At 42.3% G+C, this 27,659-nt stretch overlaps 3 protein-coding genes across 5 annotated transcripts; 2 read left to right on the forward strand and 1 right to left on the reverse strand.

Annotated features, from left to right (window-relative positions):
• The first annotated feature begins 4,975 nt into the window (after positions 1 to 4,975).
• tipin (timeless interacting protein) lies at positions 4,976 to 14,308 on the forward strand. Of its 3 annotated transcripts, XM_080790394.1 has the most exons (9): positions 4,976 to 4,996; positions 7,333 to 7,464; positions 9,922 to 10,012; positions 10,244 to 10,319; positions 11,189 to 11,311; positions 11,406 to 11,469; positions 12,377 to 12,664; positions 13,251 to 13,927; positions 14,078 to 14,308. In XM_080790394.1, the coding sequence occupies exons 2-9, from the start codon at positions 7,353 to 7,355 to the stop codon at positions 14,195 to 14,197; spliced, it is 1,551 nt and encodes a 516-aa protein (XP_080646520.1). In that variant the 5' UTR covers positions 4,976 to 4,996; positions 7,333 to 7,352; the 3' UTR covers positions 14,198 to 14,308. The 3 variants fall into 3 exon arrangements, with proteins under 3 accessions (XP_080646520.1, XP_080646518.1, XP_080646519.1); XM_080790392.1 differs by having other exon boundaries at positions 13,251 to 14,308; XM_080790393.1 differs by having other exon boundaries at positions 7,333 to 7,458; positions 13,251 to 14,308.
• Positions 14,309 to 16,323: 2,015 nt separating this feature from the next.
• Positions 16,324 to 22,460, forward strand: nudt17 (nudix (nucleoside diphosphate linked moiety X)-type motif 17). The gene is made up of 8 exons (XM_080791109.1): positions 16,324 to 16,648; positions 18,361 to 18,492; positions 19,521 to 19,704; positions 20,183 to 20,208; positions 20,642 to 20,734; positions 21,364 to 21,462; positions 21,619 to 21,752; positions 22,114 to 22,460. Exons 1-8 carry the CDS (start codon positions 16,568 to 16,570, stop codon positions 22,262 to 22,264), a joined length of 900 nt encoding a protein of 299 aa, XP_080647235.1. The 5' UTR covers positions 16,324 to 16,567; the 3' UTR covers positions 22,265 to 22,460.
• Positions 22,461 to 24,290: 1,830 nt separating this feature from the next.
• Positions 24,291 to 25,153, reverse strand: LOC308334844 (triosephosphate isomerase B-like). Its single transcript, XM_080791718.1, has one exon. It carries the CDS (start codon positions 25,096 to 25,098, stop codon positions 24,355 to 24,357), a length of 744 nt encoding a protein of 247 aa, XP_080647844.1. The 5' UTR covers positions 25,099 to 25,153; the 3' UTR covers positions 24,291 to 24,354.
• Positions 25,154 to 27,659: the final 2,506 nt, after the last annotated feature.

Here is a 27,659-nt window from a genome sequence, read left to right on the forward strand (position 1 = left end):
TCATAGATTTAGATTATGAATATGAAAGCTATTTCAGCAGCCACCCCCATTGATGATGTCATTGGTAGGCAGGTTTCTGAACTGTCCACAGCCTAATGAGACACAGAGTGAGTAGACAGAAATTATGTTATAATGAGCATTAGTGACGCCGATATATCCTATAATGAGCTTGAAAACGGGTGACGTACGTGCATCTTAAGAATAATTATTGTTCTATGATAGTTGTCATACACCAGCAGTGACGAGCGTACTCAGATTTTCTACCTCTATATATCTGCGTCAGGTTTTTGTTGTCAGACTTTAGCCGGGTGTTCTGTGTCAGGTTGATGGACTTCAGCGTGTTATCATGTCCCTGCAGGGTGTCGTTGGTCATGCTGTTACTGCAGGGTGAACCATCTGCGGAGGACAGAAATGGACGATAGAGACCTGTTGCTACTGTTCATTGATGCGGTCAATAAGCATCTGTGTGGAAAGTTTGGCCTTTTTTAATGTCGATTTGGCCTTTTTTAACATTGATTTTAGAGGAATACAGACATCCCACCCTAAAAAGAAAACCCTAAAATATATGAACATATATTTTCATATGCCACATCTGTTTGTTTTTGCTTAAACTGCAAAAGAAAATGCTGCATATGATGCTGAATAATGACCCACCTTTTGAATAATAGCATTTAACAAAATGAGTGAAAGAGTTGCAGCAGGTGAGGAGATGGTCAGTCTCCTATTGGTCATATCGGTGCACCTTCTCCATGGGTGCCTATGGCTCCTATTAAATATTGGTTTACATAAAAGTCAGACTTTTTAATCACCTTGGAACTGTCTGTCTGTCTGTCTGTCTGTCAAAACAAAAACTGAAGAGGCTTTGGAGAGCCTGATTTGGATACATTATCTGATGCATGCATGATTCACTGTGACATGTCACTATGACAGAAAGAGACAAGATGGGTCTGTTGCCACATTCATTCACCCCATAATCTTAGTGGAAATGGGGGAATATGTTGTGAAATAAAAAGTCAGATTCTAAAACTGGAATTTGGGAAAAGCCTTATTTTTACATTTTCTTAGTTGTAAAAAGAACCACCGCTCATCTGCTGAAAGAACTTAAGAGAGGTGCTGGAGCCACAAAGGGAACATGAGAAAAATAAAGGGAAGCTCTGCACACTCAGATCTGCGCACAATCAACATTTTCACAATTTCTCACAATCTTCTATGATTTCCCCATGCCCACACACTCCCCCCCCCCCCCCCCCCCCCCCCCCCCTCTCTCTCTCTCTCTCTCTCTCTCTGCCTCCCTCCTCTCTCTCCCCCTCTCTGAACAGAACTAACGAGTCGCGATGCAGCCCCTCCCCCTTCGCGCGCACACACAGACACACGCACACGCCAGCGACGGCTCCAGACAATTGTGACTGGGGGTGATATGGAGGGGCTGGCTATTTAGAGGGGGGGCTTAATGAATCTTGGTTTACATAGAAGTCAGTCAATTTGGCTTGTTTGGAGGGGGGTTTAGGAGCCGTCCCTGACACACAGAAAATTGTGACTGGGGTGATATGGAGGGGCTGGTTAATGACCACCAGATCAGCTCCTTGATTCAGATATCCCAGATAATAATTAAAATATCAATAATATACACTATTTAATAGTTATTTTGTGTCTTCTCTCACCTGTTATCTGTGTCTTCAGCTGGTTTACTTCACTTTGAAGCTGGTTCCTCTCCTGCATAAGATTCTCCAGGGTCAGGTTATCGTTAGTCATGCAGTTCGGCCTGCTGGGTGAACGATCTGCGAGGGACAGAAATGGATGATAAAGACAGTTGTTGCTGCTGTTCATAATGAGGTTAATAAGCATCTGTGTGGAAATTTTGATTTGAGGAGAATAAAATGTCAATGTTATCCTTATTACGTGCATTAACAAGAAACTATGAGAAAAAAAAGTCACAAAAGTTCTGGGTTAATACTGTGGTGGCCTTAATACTTGTCACAGCTACAAAATATCAGACAACAAACTCCCGGAGTGAGAGATGTGGTAGTTTAGTGACATAATAGTAATACTCACAGTGCACAACCTGGGCTATGTTCACACCTGTCGATATAAAACACAGGATCCCCAGACACACAGCAACTCTGAAAGGCCTTCTCCCTGTTAGACAAAAACAACATAAGTCCTGTTAGCTAAACTCAACCAGACCAAAGTGCTTTGAAATGGCCTGTCCTCAGTCTCAGTGTCCCTCATGTCTCCTGTGTCTCCATGTCCATCTTTAATATTAGGCTACACTCCTGTCCTTGTTAGCTTGAGCAGAATTTCACATTACATGATAAGTAGTTAATTAAATGTTCACTGTCGGACAACTCACAAATAGATTGAAAATGTTTAAAATGTAAACGTGTGAATATTATTTTATCTTGGCAGTCTCTGCTATCCCTGCTCTTGCTCAGCACATTGAAAGTAGATCAACTGTTATAGTTTGAGACCCAAACCCCCTGGGACCCAAACAAGTGAAGGGACAATTAATCTACAAGCTCACAATGCGTTGCAATGTGACACGTTGTAAGCTTGTAGATGAACAATTTTCACTACTTCTGAAAATTTGTCTTTATTCAAGGATTTCCCCATATATTTAATTCTATTAATTATTTGTTTGAAGTTCTTTTGAAAGATCTAATTTTGAATATTTTTTTGTCCAGACCCTGCGACCCGTCTTCCTGAACTGGCTCACACCTATACGCATAATTTTGCTAAATGGAAGAAGTAAGAAGAAGAGTTACAATCTTTGAACCTCTTCTTTAAAAGGTTAACGTTTAACGGTTTTTTTCAGGGGGCATTTTTTGTCTCAGTAATCTCACCAGACTGCCGTATCTTCTTCGGTAGGCGTTTGTCCTTCCTGGTCTTGGCCCGAAGATCTTCATAGACTGCATCGTTTTTCTTTTGCAGATCAAGACTCTCATAATGTCCTCCTTCAGACATTTCTACATTAGTTCTTCTTGCAGTGATGGTGGTTTCATTCGCGTAGATTGTATCGTCTTGGTCTCCATCCAGGACCTCAATGTTCTCAGAATGCCTAGCTACAGCCATTTGTACCTTTTATGACTTCATTTGTCCTGCAAACATTTGACCTTCACAACACACTGTAGATATACTGTATCCTATCCTCACTACCCTAAATGTAGATGGCACTTCTTTCACAGTGACAGATGATGACATTCTACATATACCATGGCACAATGAGTAGCTATATACTAACGGAAGCTATAGGTGACCACTGTTCATCTGTAGCTTCATGATATCTCCAAAGTTACACAACTCACATGACTGACTGTCCATTATGAAGAACCAACACCGAGTAACAAAGTTACACAATGAACGTGAAATGATGATAATCAATAAGATGTTTTAATCAAACGATGTGTGAATGCATGCGTACGTGCATGCACATGTGCATTTATTCGTCTGTTGAATCCACTAGTAATTAATGTTACCTCAGTCCCTCAGTAGCATGCTGTATGTGTTGTGTTGTGCAGAGAGTTGGCAAAGTAATATTATGTAGCACTGGATAATGTAATGTTTTGTATCATCAAGTGATTTATTATGTATCACCAACTATGCGCGCGCACGCGCACACACACACACACACACACACACACACACACACACACACACACACACACACACACACACACACACACACACACACACACAGACATCACATGCGTATGCATGCACACCGTTCATCATGCTATAGTTGCTCCATAGTTCTGTGCTATACACAGTATAGGCTATACTAACAGAGGAAGCTATAGGGGTGACCACAGTTTATCTGTAGCTTCATGATCTCTCCAAAGTTACACAACCCTCACGCATGTCCATTATGAAGAACCATGAACACCAAGTAACAAAGTTAAACAATGAAAGTGAAATGATAATCAATAGGATGTTTTAATCAAACAATATGTGAATGCATGTGCACGACGCACGTGCATACTGCATACATGTGCATTTTATTCGTGTTGTATGTTGATTCAACACATTTTGTTACAGTGCACAGAGTTGGCAAAGTGTATATGTAGCACTGGATAATGTTTTGTATCAAGTGATATGTATCACACACGCTCGCACACGCAAGCATGTACTGTACACACGCACACAATCATACTTAGAACTTAGAAGTACACCAGGGCACTTCCCCAAACCTCTCTGCATGCATGCCCCTGAGGCTCTGAATGGGCAACATATATTTTTTGTCATAAGCCATGAATGTATGCATTTTAATTATTATATAGCCTATATTCATCTTGACAACACAAAATCTCTCTCAAACTGTGCACCCAACACATCAGACTGGTATAATAGGCTACTCAAATGTGAATTTAAACCATGACATATAGAAACGCTTCATAAAGAAACGCAACACACAACTTGCAGTGATTGGCACCCAACAAAATTAAACAATGCACAATATAGGCCTACATTTAAAATGTATTGTGCAAAAATGTTATATTTTGCTCAACACGCATCCCGGGACCCCCATAAGAGAATAGGCCTATTTGTGTTGTTAATTGTTCAGAATTATTTCAAAAGCTTTCAATAAATAAATGAATAAATAAACAAACAAACAAACAACTACATAAACAAACAAATAAACAAACAAACAAACAGATAAATCGATACATTAATTAATGAATTAATCAATAAACAATCTACAAGCTAATTTCAGCCTCATGTGGCACATTGTGAGCTTGGGGAGTGGGATGCAAATAAAGTTTTCATATACCGGTAGTATTAGTAATAGTTTTTGTCATAAATTAGCTGGTTGATTGGAGAGAGCCGAGTGAAACCTTTATTTTGAAATGTACTGACGACTCGAGCGTTGCAGCTCGACCTTTATTTTGAAGGCTGCGCTGCAGACAGCTGTCCGGAGTCCGGACGTGACGTTGTATTGTGTTTGCTCTCAGATGCTCTGCTGCCTGACGGGACTCTACTCTACGCGGGCTGCAGGCTTCAGGTAGAACACTTGTTTACTGTCTGTCCTATTCATGTTTGTGGAGACATTTGGAGTTTATTGCTCTCTATAATAAAGGTATCATGTCGGAGAAAGAAAGTAGATTTTAGTTGAGTCGTTGGTCGGTCTTTAGTCTTTAGAACCCAGAGCAAAGCTGAGTTTGTACTAGCGCGGGAGTTCTAGCTACTACTAAAACAAACAAACAAAGGAATCGATGGTGTCGTCACTGTCCTGCGCCGGTGCCTGCATGGACCCCCACATGCTCGCGCGCCGTCGATTGTTTTGGACGTCACCAGCTTATCCTTGGTATCTGTGTTAGTGTCTTAGTTCTGGAGACTTCAACGCTGCTATAAACGTAACGTTAGTGTTGTTTAAAAACGTTTAGGCTAACATTTTAATTCTTTAATTGGTCAGAAATAATTGACCAACTTAAACTAAAACATTATTATCCTGTTTCACTTCACTAGTAGGTAGGCTACACCTACACTACACTACACATGAGTATTTTTCTGTTATCTCTCACTCATTGACTCAAAACTGTGAGTGTCGATAATTGTACATAATTGCTTTGCATTGTATTAGTTATAGCCTAATACTATTCAGCTTTTCCGGCATTGTATCTGCCATTGCATATCATTGGATAATTTCTTGTGTAGGGGAAGTATGCCCAATTTAACATTTAGGTATTCATTACAAAGTGTAGCCTAATAACAGAGTGAAATGTCATGAACTAAACTCTACGCCAGTGGTTCTTAAACTTTGATTTTAATTTTCAAGTACCACATGGACATAATTGTGAGTGTGTCCAAATGGAACCAAGTGAACCCTTACAGGTCAATTTGATTTCATTTGTACATTAATTTTATTATAATGTTTTGACAACCACTGGTATTGTATTGGTCATTTATCTCAACCTTCCATCATTGATGCGTTGCCGTGGTCGTTGACACAATGTGAGCCTGTAGATCAGGTCTTCTCGTAACATACTACTCCAATATGTTGAGCTATTTTTGCAGAATGAGTGACGATGTATAATGGCTGACTTTAATCTGTTGAAGCAGCTCAATTGCGACACTCAGTGGGCGTTTTCTTGATTTGTTCTTCCTCCCTTCTTTTAATACAAAAGCTCTTTATATAATGTTGCATTTACATCGTGGCCGATAATAAACTTTAAATTAAATATGGCATCTATGGAGTAATCCATATTGAACAAGCATACTGTGGTAGGGACAGGATTTGGGACAGACATAGTTTAGATTAGATTCGAACATTAACTTGTGTTGAGTTGACACTTAAAACCAACTAATACTTTGTTGTCCCATGGGTCTCTCCTTGCCCCCCCCCCATACACCAATTGTCCTCGCTCTGCAGCACCTTATGAGCTTGTAGATTGCCATTTTTTGCCGAATGTTCATGCACGTCCAAAATAGTGACTAGGTTTCATGTGGGTAAGGTTTTACATTATTTATTGTTACATGGTCTTATGCATATGCACATAAGGTAGGGTACGTGATTTTCTTTGGTTAAAATAAGTGTTAAATATAGCTCTATATTGTGATAGTACTCATTGCTACAGTACAGAGTGTTTGATCCAGCTCTTTATTAAACAGAAAATGCATTTTCAGGTCTGGATACCAATTTTATTGAATCAGGATAGAGATCTCAGTCAGGACACAGATTAAACAAGTGGAATTGGAAGTGACGACACACATAAATGAGCGGACACAATTGGAACTGGAACACTGTAGAAAGTTAAGCTGATAAATGGCTACTCCATCCTGATTGGCCGATGTCTTGTCATCTACCTGTAAATGCTTTTTATTTATAAAAAAAAGCACTCTATAGCAATGATTGCTATCAGAATAAAGTGATTTAACCTAAAGTGTTTTAAGCATTATGTTATGCTTTAGCTATTGAAAAATAGCAGATCTACATACAAGCTCATTGTGCGGCACCGAGTGCCACGCTACGAGCTAGTAGATCTGCTATTTTTGAAAAATTGTGAAAATGTGGGGCAAATCTTTGAATATATTTACTTTCAGAGCGAACGTTTTTAATTAAAATCTTTGCATCTGGGAGGTCCCTGAAACAACATATTTCCAGGTGGGGTCGGCAGCCAATTTCATATAATTTCTGGGGTCCTTGACATGAAATAATGTGACAACCACTGACATAGAAACATATTTTTCAGAAGACATTTATTTTTAGAATCAGCCTCGGGTCTAAATTGGTTAAGCAAAAAGTTACCCCACCTTTTTAATTAAGAGTAATTAAAGTATAAGTGAAGATTGCTGTATGTATTGTATACTTCTAACGGTGCTGCCAACTGTTCTCTGCAGGAGGCTACCTCAGCACGGACATGGATCTGCTTGACATGCCCGACTATGAGCACACGGAGGATGAAAGCTTTCCTCCTCTTCCTCCACCTCTGTCGCCCAGCCAGGGAGGGGAAGACCATCCTTTTGGTAATGGTGATGAGGTCAACACACACACGCATGCACTGCCACGCACGTACGCACGCACGCACGCACGCACGTCGCACGCGTGCATGACATTTCGTTTTTGTCGGGCAGAAACCTCTACCTCCATATTATAACTTTTTTTGTGTGTTTTTTTTTTAAATGTAAATTAATTATACTACTACAGTGTCACCCAAAACTGGCCAATAGTATAACAAAATAGCAGATCTGAAAGCACAAAGCCATTTAGAGTTTGTAGATCTGCTATTTTTTTATTTGGATCCTGTAAAGTAACAGTTTTGGACATGGTCTTTGAACTGAGACCAAAGACTCGTATTTCATGAAAGAAAAAGAAAGACGGATGAAGGAGAAAATAATATATTGCTGTTTACTGGCAATACAGGTGACAAAAACTAACAAACTAATGCCCCCATGACGATTATAAAAACATTTAGTCTCTGCTTGTACTGTTGTGTTGTGTGTTGTGTTAGGGCTGTGACGATTGCAACATTCAAGTTGTTGTCATACAAATGGTTGCGATTAACAATTGAATTGCTTTTTTTTTGGCATTGAACATTGGATCAATTCCAATGTTCAATGCCAAAAAAAAGCAATTTTAGGATTTTAGGCTTCCTAATCATTGCACGGGGCATATATGAGAAAAGAGGGCATATAATGAGAAAAGAGAGCAATGCCATGCACATCCCCAAGTGCTGAGCGACGAACGGTATACACAGAACTAAAAGAACACAAAACTAAAGAACAGATGCTTTTATTGCACCATTCCAGTGACTGGCGCTTCGAGCACAAGGCTCTTCCTCAGTCTAAATCTAAAGGCCTCAGTGTGCGAGCACTTTCGTTTTATTCTGTAAAGGGCAGATATGACAAATAACTTGTATACAAAGGAATGACTGACATATTTAATAATTTTATACTGGGAAACAAAAGTAGAATAGCAGTGATCAGCTGTTTTTAAAAATATATACAATTATCTTATGTATGTATGAACACGTGATAATGACGATTATGTCAAATAATTGTGATTAGACGGGCGGACAGTCAAACCACAAGGGTATTGTGTAACTGCAGTTTATGTATTGTGCGTAGGGTTGGGATTCGTTAGGATTTGAACGGTTTCCGGATCCTTCCCGGATCCCTCTTAACTGTTCCGGTTCCTAACGGTTCCCTTAACGGTTCCCTTAACGGATCCTAATATAATTTTTTTCCCCTTTTTCTCTGACATAGATTATGCTTATATTATAACTAACCTAACCAAGTACATAATAAACACAAATTAATTAATTCAATTATTGAAAATGCACTTTACAATTATGAGGTGGCACTATTATTTAAACTTCACCACCACCAGCTAGCCACCACAACAATATCATTGTTGCAATTTGTACTGTATATTGCAATTTGCTGTATATTAAATACAGTACACATTGCAATAATGATATTGTTGTGGTGACAAATGTCTTTAATGTTCAGATTAATATGAAGGACCCCTTACCCTAATGGAAACAAATAGTGCTTTCTTGGATTATAAAATCCTTTTAGCAGACCTTGTATTGAACTGTAGGCTACGTTCCTGTGCTCTTTTCTGCAAACTGTTTATAAAGTAGGCTAATCAATCTATGGAAGTATATGCACCTAAACGCTGGGCTCTCAACAGTCACGCGATTAATTTAGAGCCAAGTCAAAAGCAGTTGAGTTGCTTATAAGTTGTAAAAAATAAGTGCAGACAAATTGATTTGGTGTGATTCATAAAATATCAGGCAGAAAGACGTCGAGACATTGGCGTTCTAAATTAACATCATTAACAACAGTTGTACAATACGCCTAATGAAAAGCTCTGTAGACGTTAGTAGTTTTTATTTTCTATTACGTTACTAGCCTGGGGAAAGTGAACCAGCCTTGCATCATCCTCATCCCCCGCCGGCTGTGGTGGTGCTGCGGGGAGTGCAGGCTTTCCGCATGGCTCTCAAACACGATTTGCCTAGATTATTCTCGTGAGTCGTGGACTCGTGTAGGCATATTGATTTTGAGTTGTTTCATCAATGTGGACGTGCAACTGGTACAAGTTGCAACAACCTTTGCAGGGAAATATAGCATAACATTTATTGCACTTTGCATGCTCAGCCTCAGAGTCATTTCCCTCTCTGTTAACCACACTTTGGAGATCTCTTCGACATACTGTCCCACTCGCTCCGCGGCGGTGAGCGGTCGCTGAATGCACAGAACAGTGGGCGTATCCTCTCCGACCCCACACACTCCTTTAGGTGGGGTGACGTCACCTCACCTAAATGACGCCTGATGAGAACCGTTTGGGGAACCGTTAATAAAAAAACGATGGAACCGGCTCCGGATCCGCAATGTCAGAACCGGGTCTGAAATGGTCCCCTCTTCCGAATCCCAACCCTAATTGTGCGTGGTGAATCCAAGTGTTTGACTGTGTGCTGTACGCAGGTGAAGAAGGCGAGGTGTCCCAGCTGGCGGAGGTTCCTGCTGCTAAAAGGAAAGGAGTGAGGAGACCTCAGCCAAAGCTGGACTCAAACAGGTATGAAACCGCTCTTTTCATCCATCCATCCAAGCTATATTCAACGGCCATAACTAAAGAACCGATGACACCCTGTACACATTGCGACTCCCGGCGGTGGGGTCAACACAATACGGGAAAAACACTGGAGAAACACTGGCAGTGGCAGAGTAATGAATTAATTACTACCTGGAAATCAATGTCAGTGTATTTCCAACCAAAGTATAATGTCGGTATTCTTTTTGTTTCTAGGCTGGTGTCAGAGAGAGGACTCCCAGCTCTGCGGACACTGTTTGATAATGTTCACTTCAAAGGCAAAGGACACGAGGTGAGCTTTGATGGTGGGCCTGTCTCCTGTTTCTATGTCAGTGGTTCTCAAAGGCTTTCATGTCAAGGACTTCTGAAAATGATATGCCACGGACCCCCCCCCCCCCATCTCAAAATATTTTGTTCCAGGGACTCCCCAGAAGCAAAGATTTTAGTTAAAAATGCAAAAAATACTGTATATTCAAATTCATTTGCACACATTTTCGGGAACTTTCTAGAATTAGTTAGTTACTGCGAGTTACTTGCAATGCCACTGGACCAACCAGCGCCAAAGTTTGCATGCACACTGCCAGTAGGCCACAGTCCACGCCTTTTTCGTTTTTAGGTTTTACTCAATGTTGAACGCCTTTTTATAACCGAGTTGGTTAAGAAGATATTGAACCAATGAAAAGTATCAACAAGCGCTTTGGACAAAAACAGACAACTTCATTAGATCCTCAAGCCCCCCTTGTTCTCCCCCCCCCCCCCAAACAGACGTGCAGAACGACAAATGTATTAGTATATCCGCACACCCTGCTTCATTTTTCAATTCCTTTATTTTTTTATATAATTATTTTATAAAAATAAATAAAATAAGATACATTTACATTAAATACAATCAGTCACTAGAAGCAGGGACGTGTTTTTGAAGTTCAATGAGCTTATATAGGATGTCCCTTTATTACATTTATTGTATAATGGGCTTTTTGAGTAAAGCTGTTTGGCGTATTATACTACTGGAGTGAGTGTGGAAATGCAGTGGACCTCTGCCGATTAATCTCCCATCCCTATGATGCAAACACATCGGTATCGGCCGATTCTAGTTTGTTTTTTGACTAATCTGCAATTCGTTAATCGGTCCGATTGTCTTCTGTGTGTCCGTGTGTTCAGACGGAAGACCTGAAGCTCCTCATGCACAAGATGGAGAACTGGGCTCACAGGCTGTACCCCAAAATGCAGTTTGAAGACTTCATAGAGAAAGTGGAGAAGCTCGGCGCCAAAAAAGACGTACAGGTGAGGTTGGAGATGCTGAATATTGGTCAAACAAAATGTACAAACTCCAAACTATATTGCTGTTAATTCTTCCCCTTTCCTTGTCCACCTTCAGACGTGTCTGAAGCGAATACGACTTGACATGCCTTTGACCCACGAAGATTTCATCGGTGAAGATGGTAAGTCTTGTCACTCTTTTACTGCCATTGACGTGAATCACGTGCATTTAACTGTCAATTCCCTCCGTTGCCATGAATCACGTGAATTTAACTGTCAATTCCTGCCGTTGCCATGAATCGCGTGAATTTAACTGTCAATTCCTGCCGTTGACATGAATCACGTGAATTTGGGGTTGATATTAATCCAGAATAGGCTCTTTTATATTTACCGTATACTATAGTAGCGTTCCACGTCGCTAGGCAATGCTCGGCTCTGTGTATTTGCCTGTAGCAAGATGGCCGCTGCATAGACTGCTGTAATTAATGGCCACGGTCTTCAGCTGCGTTTTTCTCTGAATTGAGGCTCAGATTGAGGTGATTGAACAGACTGTCGATGTTAGGATCGGGGCTCGTTAGACAAAAATGTAAAAAGAACCACCAAGCTCATCCGCTGAAAAAACTTAAGTGAGGTGCTGGAGCCACAAAGGGAACATGAGAAAAAATAAAGGGAAGCTCCGCGCACTCGGATCTGCGCACAATCAATGTATTTATTTAGCAAGCTTTCGGTCTACTGACCTTCAGGCATACCGAAAGCTTGCTAAATAAATACATTGAGTGTGCGGAGCTTCTCTTTATTCTTTCTCAGGATCGGGCTAATTTTTCTTTTTAATCATTGATCATTGAATGATAATGCGCTAATATGGCGGACTTCTTTCTCACCCTTTCACAAATTAGATTGTGAGATTAGTTTTAGCTTTAATCCCCGATAATGATGGTGAAAGTAAAGTCTCCATATAGTATGCTGTTTTCACATGTCCCAAACCAAGGTGACATTTGTGTCTAAACTTTGCACGCACGCACACACACACACACACACACACACACACACACACACACACACACACACACCCACACACACACCTCTCAGGTGCGGAAGACATGGGTGCGCACAGGGAGGAGCAGCACTTTGGGGAACCGGATCCATTCGGAGGAGGAATCTTCCCCGATGAACCACTCCACTCCACCCCCGCTCCGGCCTTCCGCTCCACCCCGGCTCCGACTCCGGTTCCGGCTTTCCACTCCACCCCGGCATCCTCCTCGGCCCCTTCGCTGACCGAGGAGCAGCGGCAGCGCATGGAGCGCAACAAGCAGCTGGCCTTGGAGAAGCGTTTAGCCCGCAAGCAGCAGCAGCAACAACAGCTGCAGCAGCAGACAGGTAGAGTCTCACTGGTTCACGTTTTCCTCATTTGGAGAAGTCAATTATTTAAATCCCCTTTTTTATTCTACCCAACTTAGTAAGCATGTAGTGATAGATTGTAAATCGATGAAAAAAGCTAATCAAACTGGTGACAATTTGAATCGCAAAAAAATAAGAGAATACAGGCTTTATCCAAGAGAATTGATTGAAAAAAATATTTTCAGTCATTTCAGTCAAAGGTAAATGGTGCATTTATATCATGCCTTTTTCCAAAGCTCTTTACAACACATTCACACACCGACGGCAGAGGAAACCATGCAAGGCACTAACATGCTCATCAGGAGCAGTTAGGGTTTCAGTGTCTTGACACTTGGAATCAACACTAACATGGGGGAGTGGGCGATGGAACCGGGAACCTTCCGATTCCCAAGCGACAGCTCTACCTACTGAGCCACTGCTGCCCCTTGGAGCGCCCTGAAATTGATTGAAGAGAAGAAAAGAAAGAATGCTCTGTTTTCAGACGTTTGAGTGAAACTTGTAGCGTTTGTATCTTGGAGGTCATTGTGAAAATCCTTGTTGACGGTGTCTTCCCACCTTCTTCCAGACGTGTCGGCTTCCCAACCTGCCTCTTCGAACGTGATGGCGGAGGAGCCGTCGACGGGCTCCTCTCAGAGGGAAGACCGGGCCATGGAAGAAGACATGGACCAGGGACACCAGACTGAAGATATGGACCAGGGAGTTCAGGCTTCAGTCCAGACTAAAGATATGGACCAGGGAGATCAGGCTTCAGTCCAGGCTAAAGAGATGGACCAGGGAGATCAGGCTTCAGTCCAGGCTAAAGAGATGGACCAGGGAGATCAGGCTTCAGTCCAGGCTAAAGAGATGGACCAGGGAGATCAGGCTTCAGTCCAGGCTAAAGAGATGGACCAGGGAGATCAGGCTTCAGTCCAGACTAAAGAGATGGACCAGGGAGATCAGGCTTCAGTCCAGGCTAAAGATATGGACCAGGGAGATCAGGCTTCAGTCCAGACTAAAGAGATGGACCAGGGAGATCAGGCTTCAGTCCAGACTAAAGAGATGGACCAGGGAGATCAGGCTTCAGTCCAGACTAAAGAGATGGACCAGGGAGATCAGGCTTCAGTCCAGGCTAAAGATATGGACCAGGGAGATCAGGCTTCAGTCCAGACTAAAGAGATGGACCAGGGAGATCAGGCTTCAGTCCAGGCTAAAGATATGGACCAGGGAGATCAGGCTTCAGTCCAGGCTAAAGATCTGGATCAGGTTTCAGTCCAGGCTAAAGATCTGGACCAGGATTCAGTCCAGGCTAAAGATGTGGACCAGGCTGAAGATGTAGACCAGGCTTCAGTCCAGGCTAAAGATCTGGACCAGGCTTCAGTCCAGGCTGAAGATCTGGACCAGGCTTCAGTCCAGGCTAAAGATCTGGACCAGGCTTCAGTCCAGGCTGAAGATGTGGACCAGGCTTCAGACCAGGCTAAAGATGTGGACCAGAGAGAGCAGGATCAGAAGACGCAGAACCATAGCAGCAGTTGAGTCTGGAGGGAGCTCCTCACAAAGATTCTCTGCTGCTCCCAAATTCACCCCCATGTGGCGCTGTTCCTTAGCTTAAAATGTATGAGGGACCAGTATAGGACTGCAGTATGACACTAGGGGCTGTATTTTGCGTGTCTTAAGTGCCATGTCTTATTCCCTAACTTGAGTAAACTAAAGACCTGGAGGCGTGATCAATGCCATTTGGCTATTCTGAGTGGCCAAAGAGCATTGATCACGTCTCCAGGTCTTTAGTTTACCTGGCACTTAAGACACGCAAAATACAGCCCTAGATATCATCTGGGGTTTTGGACTGGTGTTTCATGTTCCTGGCTTATAATCACTTCAAAAATTGGCCCAAGATTTTCCAAATGGCAAAAATAGCTGATCGTTGCTATGCGACCCGTTTTTAAATGTGCAATTTTATTGCAACATTTTTGCTGCAATAAAATGTTCCAAGACAGTTCTTCAAAACGAAGTCGGACAGCAACTCGCCAAAACCACAGAAAGAGCTCTCAATGAGGCAAACCTACTTGTAACAGATGAGAATACATGTGATCAGCGTGAAAGCTGAGATTCAATGACAACTGCTGCATGCCATGAAACACAACGCATCACATTGTGTTGTGAGCTTAAGCGCCTTGCGCTGTACATCTGCTATTTTGGAATATAGGGCTCTATTTTCGCTAAACCCCTTATCCCTAAACTTCTTTGTCTTTTTTCTTTTTTTTTTACTATTTTGAAAAACATTTTTGAATAGTTCAACTAGCCAATCTACATTGACACGTTGTGAGCTTGTAGACTGGCCATTTTAACTATTCAAAAATGTTTAAAGTTTTTTTGATTACTATCCTCACAATATGATATTCTGGTCACAACGTTGATATTGAGGCATTTGGTCAAAAGATATTGTGATATTTATACAGCACTATACAATTGTATTTTTCAGTGATATTTTATAAAATAAATTGACATGCGTTAACAACAGATGCATGCAAGAGATGTCGCAAGGCTGATTATTATTATTTATTTTTTCCGACAGATTTTTGATCCCCATGGGAATCAGATTGCGTTGATCAATTCTGAACAGCAAAAAGCCAAATTTGAACCACGTTCTTTTACAGTAGGTGGTTCGAAATGCGGTGATTTGATGATGGTGGCGCTCGCTAAAAAAATAGCCTATCTACGTGTACGCTCGCACGTCACTGGGCAATGTGAGATTTTTGATCACTTTCCCCAAACGAGGGTAAATGTCCCCCTTTTTTTGCTTTGTTTTCCTACATAAAATATATTAAAAGTCACAACTTTCCATCAATTGAAAACAATTCCCAACATTTTTCAAAGGTATATGAAATTAATTCCATACATAAATTAGTTCTAAAGCATATAAGTTATAAATGGCAGTTTCACATGCTCACAACGCAACAACTGCTATTTTCACCATTTTGGGTCGGGGTCAAATTTCTCTTTTGGGTCTCCCGCTAAAAGGTTTTGGAACCACTGTTTTCGATCAAGGAGCAACAATCTACGACGGCATATAAGGTAAGCGTAAGGTATGGTAATGTTACGGTATGTCCACACTGTAACCAATACAGATAACTTGACACTGAATACACAACTCCCTTCTCATGACTTGCACATGATAACGGCGTGGACGTTGTCCATGGTGTCGGTCCCAAAGATTGACCTTAGACCGATTTCTATGTCCGTGGGTCTCAAGACCCCAAAAATATATGTAATAGGCTGATGACCCCCATCTGAAAATATGTTGTTTTAGGGACCCGCCCAGAAGCAAGGCTTTGAGTTAAAAATGTTCGCTTTGAAAGTATATATATTCAAAGATTTGAGGCACATTTTCACGATTTTTCAAAAATAGCAGATCTACAAGGTCATAGCGTGGCACTCTGCTTGGCTGTGATGGTTGTACAGCAGTGGTTCTCAACCTGTGGGTCGGTCAAGACCCCCAGGGAGGTCCCCACATGGTTCTTATTTAATGCTTAAAATTACTGTGTCAAAAGTACTCAACAAACTATACTATAAAACTGATCGAACATTGGCCAAATTGTCAAATAAATAAGATTATGCTATGATGAATCCATATATTAACTATAAATATGCAACTTGTTGCCTCTTGTAATACATTTTACCAGCAGACTTTATATAAGTGGAGATGCTGATGTCATATGTCATACATCATTATTAACAAATTATTCCCCCTCATAACTTCCACAAAGTTGAGTGTATTTCCCCAAACGACCAGTGGGAGGCAGCATGGCACCACCAATGCTCAAGCATTATGTGTGCTGTTTTTTTTAAAGCCACTGAAGAAGCAGAACCCAGAAGTTGGAACAATAACAAACAAACGGCATAAACATGGACGCGGTGAGGAAGGTGCTCGTGCACGTCCTCTCCAAGGAGACCCGCGCGGCCCCGCAGCGCGCGCACTTTCTGCAGGTAAGTTTAAATCCCCCCCCGGCCCCCCCATTTCCCCCTCACTGTATATGTTTCTTTTCCCTTTTTACCTCCATTATGATGAATTCCTGTTCTGTTCTTTGACTATATAGAAGTGTCTATTTGTACGTCTCTAAATGTTTTGATGAATTGAACATGGTGGACCCTCTTGTAAACAAGTGTAATGCTTAATTGGGTCGTCCACTCACAGTTAACAGTCTTTGTATTGAGTTTGTGCTTGAAATGTACTGTCATTCTGCAAACTGTTAATACATATTTCAATCAATCAATCAATCCCTCTCTAAAACCAGGTGTTTGAGCCATGTCTGCGTATTATAAGTGACTGGGCTTATTTGGGCTTCTAAAGTGTAGTTTTTTTGTCAAGGATCCCCAAAATATTTTTGTATTTCTGCCCGTGTTGTGAACACACCATTTGGACTTTAATGTTTGTATAGGGTAGTTATGATGATGTAATTCTATGCCGGCTAAGTCTGTGGACTTTAATGTTTGTTTAGGACAGTAAATTTACAACGTAATGTAAGACACATCATCTTGCTGATATACAGTAAATTCATCTTGTAATTCATGTATTTAATTTTTCATGGATATGAGAACATCAACATTTGCCCCCAAACATCTAAGCGCCCCTCACTTCACACGAGTGATTCCTTTTTACTACTGATGATGATCATATGATCATAATTATTGTATCCTCTCTCCTTTTTTTGCAAACTGTTATTACAAGTAATTAATTAATGAATGATGATGGTGGTGAATGTGTTGTGGTTTCAGAGCATCACAGGGTACTTAGTTAAATAACAGTGTTGTGGTTTCAGAGCATCACATTCATATAGCCACATATTGCCCCCATAAGGCCAACATCCTGAGAGATGAATAGCACTTTACACACATGCACTTTGAATGCATCAGCACTTTCTCCTGCCAATGTTGTCTGCTCCTTTTTAATGTTTTTTTAAAAGGCTTTGCCTCTTTTTAATGTGTCTATTGTTTTTAAATGTGAAGCATCATGAGCCATGGAGAACGGTATTTTGCTCCCCTGTATGCCCAGTGTATTGTGGAAGTGACAATAAATCTGTTTGATTGATTGATTGATCACAGGTTACTTCAATAACAGTGTTGTGGTTTCATAGCATCACAGGGTACTTCAATAACAGTGTTGTGGTTTCATAGCATCACAGGGTACTTCAATAACAGTGTTGTGGTTTCATAGCATCACAGGGTACTTCAATAACAGTGTTGTGGTTTCAGAGCATCACAGGGTACTTCAATAACAGTGTTGTGGTTTCATAGCATCACAGGGTACTTCAATAACAGTGTTGTGGTTTCATAGCATCACAGGGTACTTCAATAACAGTGTTGTGGTTTCATAGCATCACAGGGTACTTCAATAACAGTGTTGTGGTTTCATAGCATCACAGGGTACTTCAATAACAGTGTTGTGGTTTCATAGCATCACAGGGTACTTCAATAACAGTGTTGTGGTTTCATAGCATCACAGGGTACTTCAATAACAGTGTTGTGGTTTCAGAGCATCACAGGGTATCAATTCAATAACAGTGTTGTGGTTTCAGAGCATCACAGGGTACTTCAATAACAGTGTTGTGGTTTCATAGCATCACAGGGTACTTCAATAACAGTGTTGTGGTTTCAGAGCATCACAGGGTATCGATTCAATAACAGTGTTGTGGTTTCAGAGCATCACAGGGTACTTCAACAACAGCGTGGAGGACCAGGCGGTGGTCACATGTTCCCTGGAGGACAACCGCTTCATACTGTCTGCTGCCGGACAGACGGACGGACCGATGGGAAGACACGTCCCGCTGAAGGTGACGTGCATGCAAAACCATTACAGCTGGGAGAGCATCTGTGTCGTTTCACATTTTAGCGTTGGTTATTTAAAAAAACTGCTCTAAGATCACCCACACAGTGAATGAATGAAGGGCATGATGACACTCCTACAAAACAACAGTGGTGGAAACTGGACAATAACTAAGTACATTTACAAGTACTACTGTACTTAAAGGTATACAGGGTAAGTGATATTCTTTGGTAAAAAAAAAAGGTTGTTGTTAAAGGCTAAAGCGCTATAGTCTATGATTGTACAATTTTGAAGTATTTGTACTGGAGTATTTACAATTTCCCCAAACAATTGAGTATTCCACCACTGCAAAACAACCACTTTAGAAGATATGTAATGTGTAAACATATCTAACAACATTAATATTTGCAGACACAATAAAAATGACTATTTACCTAATACTGGTTAAAACAGATGCATAATAGAACTAAAGACATTCACAAGTTACAACAAAAGCAAAAAAAAGAAAACAAACTCCAGTCACACCCCTCCCTCTTCAATGGCCACTTTATACAGTCTGATTATTAGGTGTTTGACAGTAACAAGGTGATTGACATCAGCTGGAGGTCGTCTGACTGGAACTACAATAAACATGGGGGCTGTAGTCCATTATAGTCCAGGAAGAACTGACATTCTGAAGGCGTCATGGTCGCCCAAATCATGTTCAATGGGAGGTGCAAAATCGGCAACATTGCGGTTCCCTTGTTCCTTCCCTCGTTCCTTAACAGTTCCCTTAAAATCTACCTAATTTTTATCATTTCTGACACAAATGCAATCATACATACAGTATATTGCAAACATATTATTGTAGCAGTTCTCAAAGTGAGGTCCAGGGACTTTCTGGGCTCCTTGAGGGGGTTCCAAATGGACCCTTACAAGTATGTAACTCTGAGAGTGTACAAATGGACTATTACAAGTCTTTCTTCTCCTTTAAAAAAAAATCATGAATTTGTTATCTGGAGTTTGATTGGCCGGCTGGCTCTTTGTCCCACCCAGAGGGCGCCCTTCTGTCCCTTCAAGCACCTGTCAGTCACAGAGGGAGCCGCTATCCCGTTAGACGTGCAGCAGCGGGGTGTGGACGTGGGCGTGGCTGTCCTCCTCCAGTCAGCCAATCAGAGAGTGCTGTTGACGAGACGGGCTGCTGGACTCCGAATCTTCCCAAATATCTGGGTTCCACCAGGTATGTCTTTAATACCATATTATTATTATTATTGATAACTATTGTGGCCTCGAGAAGTGAGTCCACTATTGTTATCGTATAATGTTTTGCCGGGGCTGTTTTCCCTCTGGGCTGTGATGTCTCATGGGCTAACCAATAGGAAGACAGAGGGAGGGCGGTTACGCCGTTTTCATTGGCCATTGAGCTCTGACGTCATGTGAGTCAATGCCACTCTTTATTCACGCTTTAGTTCCGTTTCATTATCCATCCCCCCCCCCCCTGTGATGTCACCAGGGCTGTGTTAACATCCGAATGGGCCCAAGTTTTTATTTGTTGCTGAAACCTTCCATATATTTAGTCATAGTCATGATGAAAGCTTCACTTTTTTTGTTTTTGTCAGTGAAAAAAGGTAGAACACTTCACCTTGTGTGTGTGTGTGTGTGTGTGTGTGTGCGTGTGTGCGTGTGCGTGCCTGCGTGCGTGCATGTGTACTCTGCAGGTGGTCATATTGAACTGGATGAGCAGGTATAGTGTATGTGTTGTGTGTTGAACATGAGTGTAACTTTAGTGTCATTTTCATTAATTGAATAATTAATTAGAATTATTATTCTTTCTCACCGAGATGGCAGTAATAAGCCTTCGTAGGGGGCGCTCTCATCGTCATACATCATCATGACGTAAAATAGACACTCTATTTGCTCAGACATTATGACGTAGAATTGTGTAATGTAATGTTTGTGCAGGACAAAGTTTGTGAACATACACTAAAAGCTGGATATAGGAGGAGCGCCCCTCAAAAATCACACTCGTGTGAAGTGCGGGGCACTCTTATCTTCAGACATCATCACATTGCATGGTACAAACACACAAAAGTGTGCTATGGAGGGGCTAGCACCCCTCAATGACCAAATGCGTATTAATGCGGGTTCGTTGACATGAACATGGTTGTGATTGACAGCTGCTGGAGGCGGGGCTTAGGGAGCTGAGGGAGGAAACGGGAATCAAACTGGAACCCGAGGATGTTTCACCCGAATTACTGGGACTGTGGGAGGTACACGCACGCACGCACGCACACACACACACACACACACACACACACACACACACACACACACACACACACACGGAATATCCAAACCTGCCTACCGATGATGTCACTGGTTGGCGGATTTATGAACGGTACAGTGTGATGCAGATACAGCGATACAATATGCATCACGATACATGGTTGATGCGATGATATTGGTTAATTTATGGGTGGAAATAAATTAAACCCGGGGTGCATACTTAGTTTAGACTAGTAATTGGTTAGACATGGGTTAAGGTTAGGTTTAGGTGTGCTGCCCCGTGGGAGGTTAGGTTTAGGGTGAGGGTTTGACATAGACTAATGACTGGTCTAACCAATAACTAGTCTAAAGAAAAAACTGTCTAAGTTGCTGAATACAACGCACACATACTTGATACAAGTACTTTGCAAGACGACACGAATCGATGCGTTAAGTCAAGCGAAACGATATATTGTTGTTTGCATATCGACATAGTTGGATCGTTGAAAATGAAATTCATTATGTAATGTTTATCCTCCCGTCTCACACCTTGACATATATGATGTTTATAATATGATATAAATGTGTATTTATTATGATATTGTAATAATGATGTGTTTTGTCTCCCTGACAGTCCGTCTACCCTGCCATGTTGTCCAGAGGAAAACCACATAGACACCACATAGTGACGTACATCTTACTACACACAAACTACACACACGTGCAACTACAGGTACGTCCGTCTGTCTGTCTGTCTGTCTGTCTGTCTGTCTGTCTGTCTGTCTGTCTGTCTGTCTGTCTGTCTGTCTGTCTGTCTGTCTGTCTGTCTGTCTGTCTACCCGTCTGACTGTCTGTCTGTCTGTCTCTCTCTCTACCTCTGTCTTTCTAGGAACAGTTCTCTCCGTGTCCAGAAGAGGTCAGTGGATGTTTGTGGGCCGAGCCTCTTCTGGTCAGAGCGATGGTGTCGGCTGTAGACGGTGAAGAATCTGACGTTCTATTGGCTGGCCTACCTCCCTCTGTCAGGTAATGGGCGTCCTATTGGCTGATCGATTGGCCGATTCTTCTGACCAATTTCATTAATAGTTGATGGGACACTTTTCAATTTTGGAGGGCCTCCTATAAATTATACAGGTTTAATGGTTGTTTTTAGTTCAATGTTTGTTTAAAAAAACGCCATTGACAATGAAGGGAAACTGGCGGGGTCACTGGGGAGCGGGGAGGCACTGGGCGTTAGGGTTCGGGGTACGGTGTCGGACTAATGCCTGTCTGACCAAACACATGCACCCGTGTAATGGTAACGTGTTTGTGTGTGTGTGTGTGTGTGTGTGTGTGTGTGTCTGTGCGCGCGCGCACGTGTGTGTGTGTGCACGCACGTGTGCTGCAGTGTGTGTGAGGTCTCTCCAGACGGCTCTCTCGCCCTCTCAGAGCTTCCGGTGTCCGTGCTGTGTTCTCGGGTTCCCAGCAGTGGACCGGACGTAGAGCGGGTCAGCACCGGAACCAAGTTTGCCCTGGAACTGTGGCTGGAAACCCTGTAGGACCACGACCTCGTCTACAGGACCACCACCTCACCGCGGGGATGGGGGCCATGTTGGATTTGGAAATAAATATAAATGTATAAATACATTCACTGATTCAGAACCCATTCCCTGAGCCCTAAAACCTATAGTTAGACGACCAAACCACCTTTTTGGGTTATATAGTCATTGCGATAATAGCCATAGAGCACCGAAGTCTGACGTCAATATATGTACTTTTTATTTGTATGCAATTATGCATTATAATCCCCATATAAGAACTGTGTTTGACCCTGGCCGTTTCACTCGTATGGATATTAAGAATCAACTGAGAGAAAACGCTAATTACTGCTACTGAATTAGTTACATTTTCGCTAGAAACAGACTGTATCATACCGGTATATGAGTGACTGACTGTTGCAAACGATACAGAGACACGTCCATGACAATAACGCCGAGACAGCTTGTTTATTTTTGGACCACAACACTTTTTAAGATGAGCTTGTTGTTATTCTCCATAGAGAAATTACTCCCGCGAACCAGGGGAATCGAAGGGATGAGCGAGTCACGTCAGGACTTCGGTGCTCTATTGTATTGTGCTTATGGACCCCACCGCTTTTCGAGGGAGACCGGCTGCTGTGATTGGCCAGTATATAGTCGCTGTGATTGACAGTTCTTCCTTCCTAGCCTTCCTAAACCTAACCCTAACCCTAACCTCAGTACAACTATGACTCAACCTCAAACGGGAAGCCACTCCGATAAAGCTGGTCTTCTGGCAGCCGTCTCGTACGTGATCTTGAACATGACGCCTTTCATTTTTCTAGAGTTTTTAGTATGTTCTTAAGCATAAGTTTAAGCATATCATTTGGAAAACCTTTTGTAACAATGTCTTTTGGTTTATGCATATAGCCTATATATATATATGTCATATATTGACCGGTCTCATTTGCATATGGGGCTCAATTTGTTTTAGCCTAATTTAAACCGCCATAGATAACAAATCCACTGAGAAACTGACCTATGCTCTCTCCACGATCCGGAAATAACCCAACGTAGTATACTTTCCGTACCAAAACTATCTGTTTATTTCACTTCACCGTGACATTAATTACATTTCAAGTCGCCTGATTATGAAGAATGATCTGCAATGATGTCGACCTGCTCCAAACTCACTAGATAAGTAAACCTTTTTAGATAGATTAGTTAGCTCGAGACTCAAAAGAGAAATCTTATGACTGTGGTCCCAGGGATCGCATTGTGACGTGTTGTGAGGCTCATGTATAATAGTTTATTGCACTCACCCAGCATTGGGGTTTATTACTGTAAATGTCCCTTACACTACAGCATGCATGAGGCCTTGTGTGTGGGTGTTTTTAGTGGAAGCAATTTTTAATTATTAGTATTATATTAGTATTTTTATTAATGCAGCAGCATTAGTAGCCTACAATTAATGCATGTCCACCAAAAAAGGAAACACAGGAAATTACGTCATTTCAGTAAGACAACTCCTTTTCTTTTTGTTGATGGAAAGTAGGATGAAAGTTGACTGTCAGGAAATGGGGAGAAGACACGCGTCAAAGTCCGTCGGTATCGGGAGTCGAACCCGCGACACGCCGTCAAGCTGGCTCAGCAGCTAGCCTTATTGAGCATAACTGAGCATAGATATATGAAGCATAGATTGGTGTCAGGGCACTGTCCCTATATTCATTCCCTGTGACACTAACATTTTAGTTGAGTTATAATAAGCCAAATAGAATTACAAGGAATGAATTAAGATCCCATGCATCTAGAAACAGAGTCTACAGGTGGATGCTGGGGAGGCGGTGGGATTTGCAAAAACTTAACAGCAAGCTAGGCAGGGAGGCAGCAGCGACGCACGTCCGCACAGCAGGTGGGAAGCCAGGAATGAGCAGTTAGGCAGAGACGTTTAAATAGCCGCTCTGATCAGGTATAGGCACGCTCATGAAAGTTGTATGCCTGAACTACAGTAGCTACGCAGGCTGTGCATCATTACACCAACAAGTAAAACATGGGGATAAATGATGAGGGATCGATGATGCCGATGAACTGTGATGGATGTGCGGTTTCATGGTCGCAACTTCACGGGGTTTTTATTGCTTGGCATTGATGATGTCAATGAACTCTGGCTTGAGGGACGCTCCGCCCACAAGGAAGCCATCGATGTCTTTCTGGCCACCAAGCTCCTTGCAGGTGCCACCGGTCACGGAACCTCCGTAGATGATCCTGACGGAGTCGCCCACGGCCTCAGACACGTTGGCTCTCAGCCATTCCCTCAGCTTCTCGTGAACCTCCTGCGCCTGCTGCGGGGAGGCTGTCCTGCCGGTGCCGATGGCCCACACGGGTTCATAGGCCAGCACTACCTTGCTCCAGTCCTCTACGTTGTCCGCGAAGGACTTGGTCTGAGCGAAGACCACCTTCTCCGTGATGCCGGCCTCTCTCTCTTCCAGCTTCTCGCCGATGCAGGCGATGACGCGGAGGCCGTTCTCCAGAACGTGGGCCGTCTTCTTACCGATGAGCTCGTCGCTCTCTCCGAAGACGCGGCGTCTCTCGGAGTGTCCCAGGATCACCCAGTGGGCTCCGCAGTCCTTGATCATCGCGGGGCTGATCTCCCCGGTGAAGGCACCCGTGGCGACTTTGTAGCAGTTCTGAGCGGCCACCCCGAATTTAGCGTCCAGCGTAGACCTGACGAAGTCCAGATAGACGGCCGGAGAACTGCACACCACCTCGACGCTGGGGTCCACCGTGGCACTGTTCAGGGTCTTCATGAGCTCGCCAAGGCTCGCCTTGTCGCCGTTCATCTTCCAGTTACCACCGACGAAGAATTTCCTGCTCATGTTTGCGGTTTGGTGGATGATCTTGCGCTGCTTTGTCCTTTTAGAATGGTGTTAACCGTTGATTCCAGGCTGTTGCCTGTCAGTGTATTAATTAAGGGTAATAACCACTCTTTATATGGAGCTTGGCTCGATGCTTGTCACGATGATGTCAGTCGATGTCATCCATACATGGAGTTCTACATTGGCATGATTTCAGCACTTAATGTCACTGTCATCTCATATAGAGCTCTGGATCAGCCTGGTCCAAATATGGGGTTTGTGATGTCAGACATGGATATGTTGGTAAGACGATGTCATATCTCCATATATGGAGTAGCAATATTCAGTGGGGCAATTCTGGCTACCCATCGAAGACCTATATGATGTGAAAGCATTCTTTACAGTATTTATTGTAATATTCACAATACAATCTGAATTTGTAACAAGTAACACAAGTGTGATAACACAAGTGTGATGGCCGCAGTCACACATTGACTACTGCCATCACACATTTAGATTATTATTATTACTTTTCTTGTGACCACCGTGCTCTGACTTATGTTCAGATCACATTAAAGGTAATGGGTCACATATCACACCCGATGTTGTGATGTGAGGTAATCAATGGTGATTGGGTGCACCTGCATTGTCACCACTCCTTTAAAAGGGACATTTACAAACTCTCCACACTGATGAAGGCTGGATAGCCGAAACGTCTGCAATTCCATCATGCAAGAATAAAAACTATCAGCAGATGTCTCCTGGTGCTTTTGAGTTTTTATTTTTTATTCAAGCCTTGAAAAGTTCAAATTACTGCAGCATTGAGCTGTAGGAGGAACAGGCCTTGAACAGGGAATGTCTGTACTGAAACCCTCATGATTAGACCACTGCACCATCAGTCAGACACTCTCAGGCAAAGTCTCCTGGTAATTTTGAAGTGATCTTTTGTTCGTTAGCCTTCAGTTAGTAAAGTTTAAACAACACAGCATCACATTAATGGTCGAGTTCCATCTTCGTCCTTTTTTTGTTCCAAGTGTTTCAACAATGTTGCAACTTCCGGGCCACCGATTGGCCGGTGCCCGGATCGTGCAGGCTACCATTGGCTGGTTCCAACTGGGGTTCCAACCCAGGAGCCAATGGGGGCATGGTCCCGCCCCTACCTCTCAGTAATTCCAAAACAGCACGGCGGCGGCCATCTTGTTACAGTGTGCGGTGGATGGAGGTATTCATAATTTTAATAAATCGTACAAGGTGTTTGGAAAATATTTAAAGGCAGCAGGGCTTTCTCCAGGGGCCAATAAGGGAACGATTTTAATTTGGAACATTTCTGTCCATTTTTGGCTTAGTTATGGACATGTAGTATCTGTTAGCATGTTAGCTAGCTGCTGGATGATGATGATGATGATGATGGGTTCTTCTTATTATGTGTGAATATTTCATATTTTTTTATTAAATCGTACAAGGCGTTTGGAAATTAGTGAAAGGCACCGTGGCTTCAACCAGGTCTCACCAAGGAATCGACTTTAATTTGGAACATTTTTGGTTCATTTTGGCATAGACATGGACATTGCAGCATATGTTAGCATTAGCTGCAATGGGTTCTTCTCATTATTGCGAACGCAGTGATTGCGAACCCAGTGAGCACTTACTATGAGACCTAGCAGATCATGTCTGTCTGTCTGTCTGTGTGTGTGTCTGTCCCGCTATCCAAATATGGAGTGTGTTGCATCAGCAATCACTCAGCTCCATATATGGCCACAAAAGGGGCCAGGTCCACTCAGCTCCATATATGGGCACAAAATGTGAAAATTATGTAATATGAGCCAGATTGTAGATTGGCTATTTTAGTATTTTTCTTGTTTTATTTATTTAACTGTCTAGGCCTATTCACATGCAATGAACTCAAGTGTCACAAAGCAAAGCAACACGAAAAGCGATGGTAATAGTACTATTAGCCAGCTTCTGCTGACCTATATGGGGTGCGAGGCCCTGCATTGCTCAATAACCTGCTTTGATGACACTTTTGTCCTTTTGTATGTTTAAATCAAATGTCAAATTATAGTTCAAAGACACCAAGAAGATAGTCTGTGATTACAATATCCATTTAAAATGTATTACCCATTTCTTGTTTCCTGTTTTCCACTTCATGATAAATGCTTTTATGTGATGTATTCCCATGCTTTTGTTCTTGCTTAATGTAAGTCGCTCTGGATTAAGAGCGTCTGCTAAATGCCTAAATTGTAAAATTGTAAATTGTCCCCTTGCGCGCAGGGTCCGGCCCATTCCTCTCTGTTATGTCATATGACGAGCATTTAACTTTTAATATCACAATTATTGTAGCTAATCTTTAACTGAATCTGGAAGTATTCCTTTATTAAATGATTCTTCATAGTCTGGAATTGTAACTGATCAATTTTCTTTTGTGACTTTCGCCTTTATTTTATATGGAGGGACAGTCAGTGGTGTAAACTTTATTTATATAGCACATTTCATACATAAAATGCAACTCTGTCACATTCTGTCTCTCCCTCAGTCTCCACACTGGCCTCCCATATCCCATTCCAGCACACCCAGTTCCATTT

Source organism: Protomyctophum bolini (genome assembly GCF_963924005.1).
Source record: "Protomyctophum bolini genome assembly, chromosome: 19".
NCBI lineage: Eukaryota > Metazoa > Chordata > Actinopteri > Myctophiformes > Myctophidae > Protomyctophum > Protomyctophum bolini.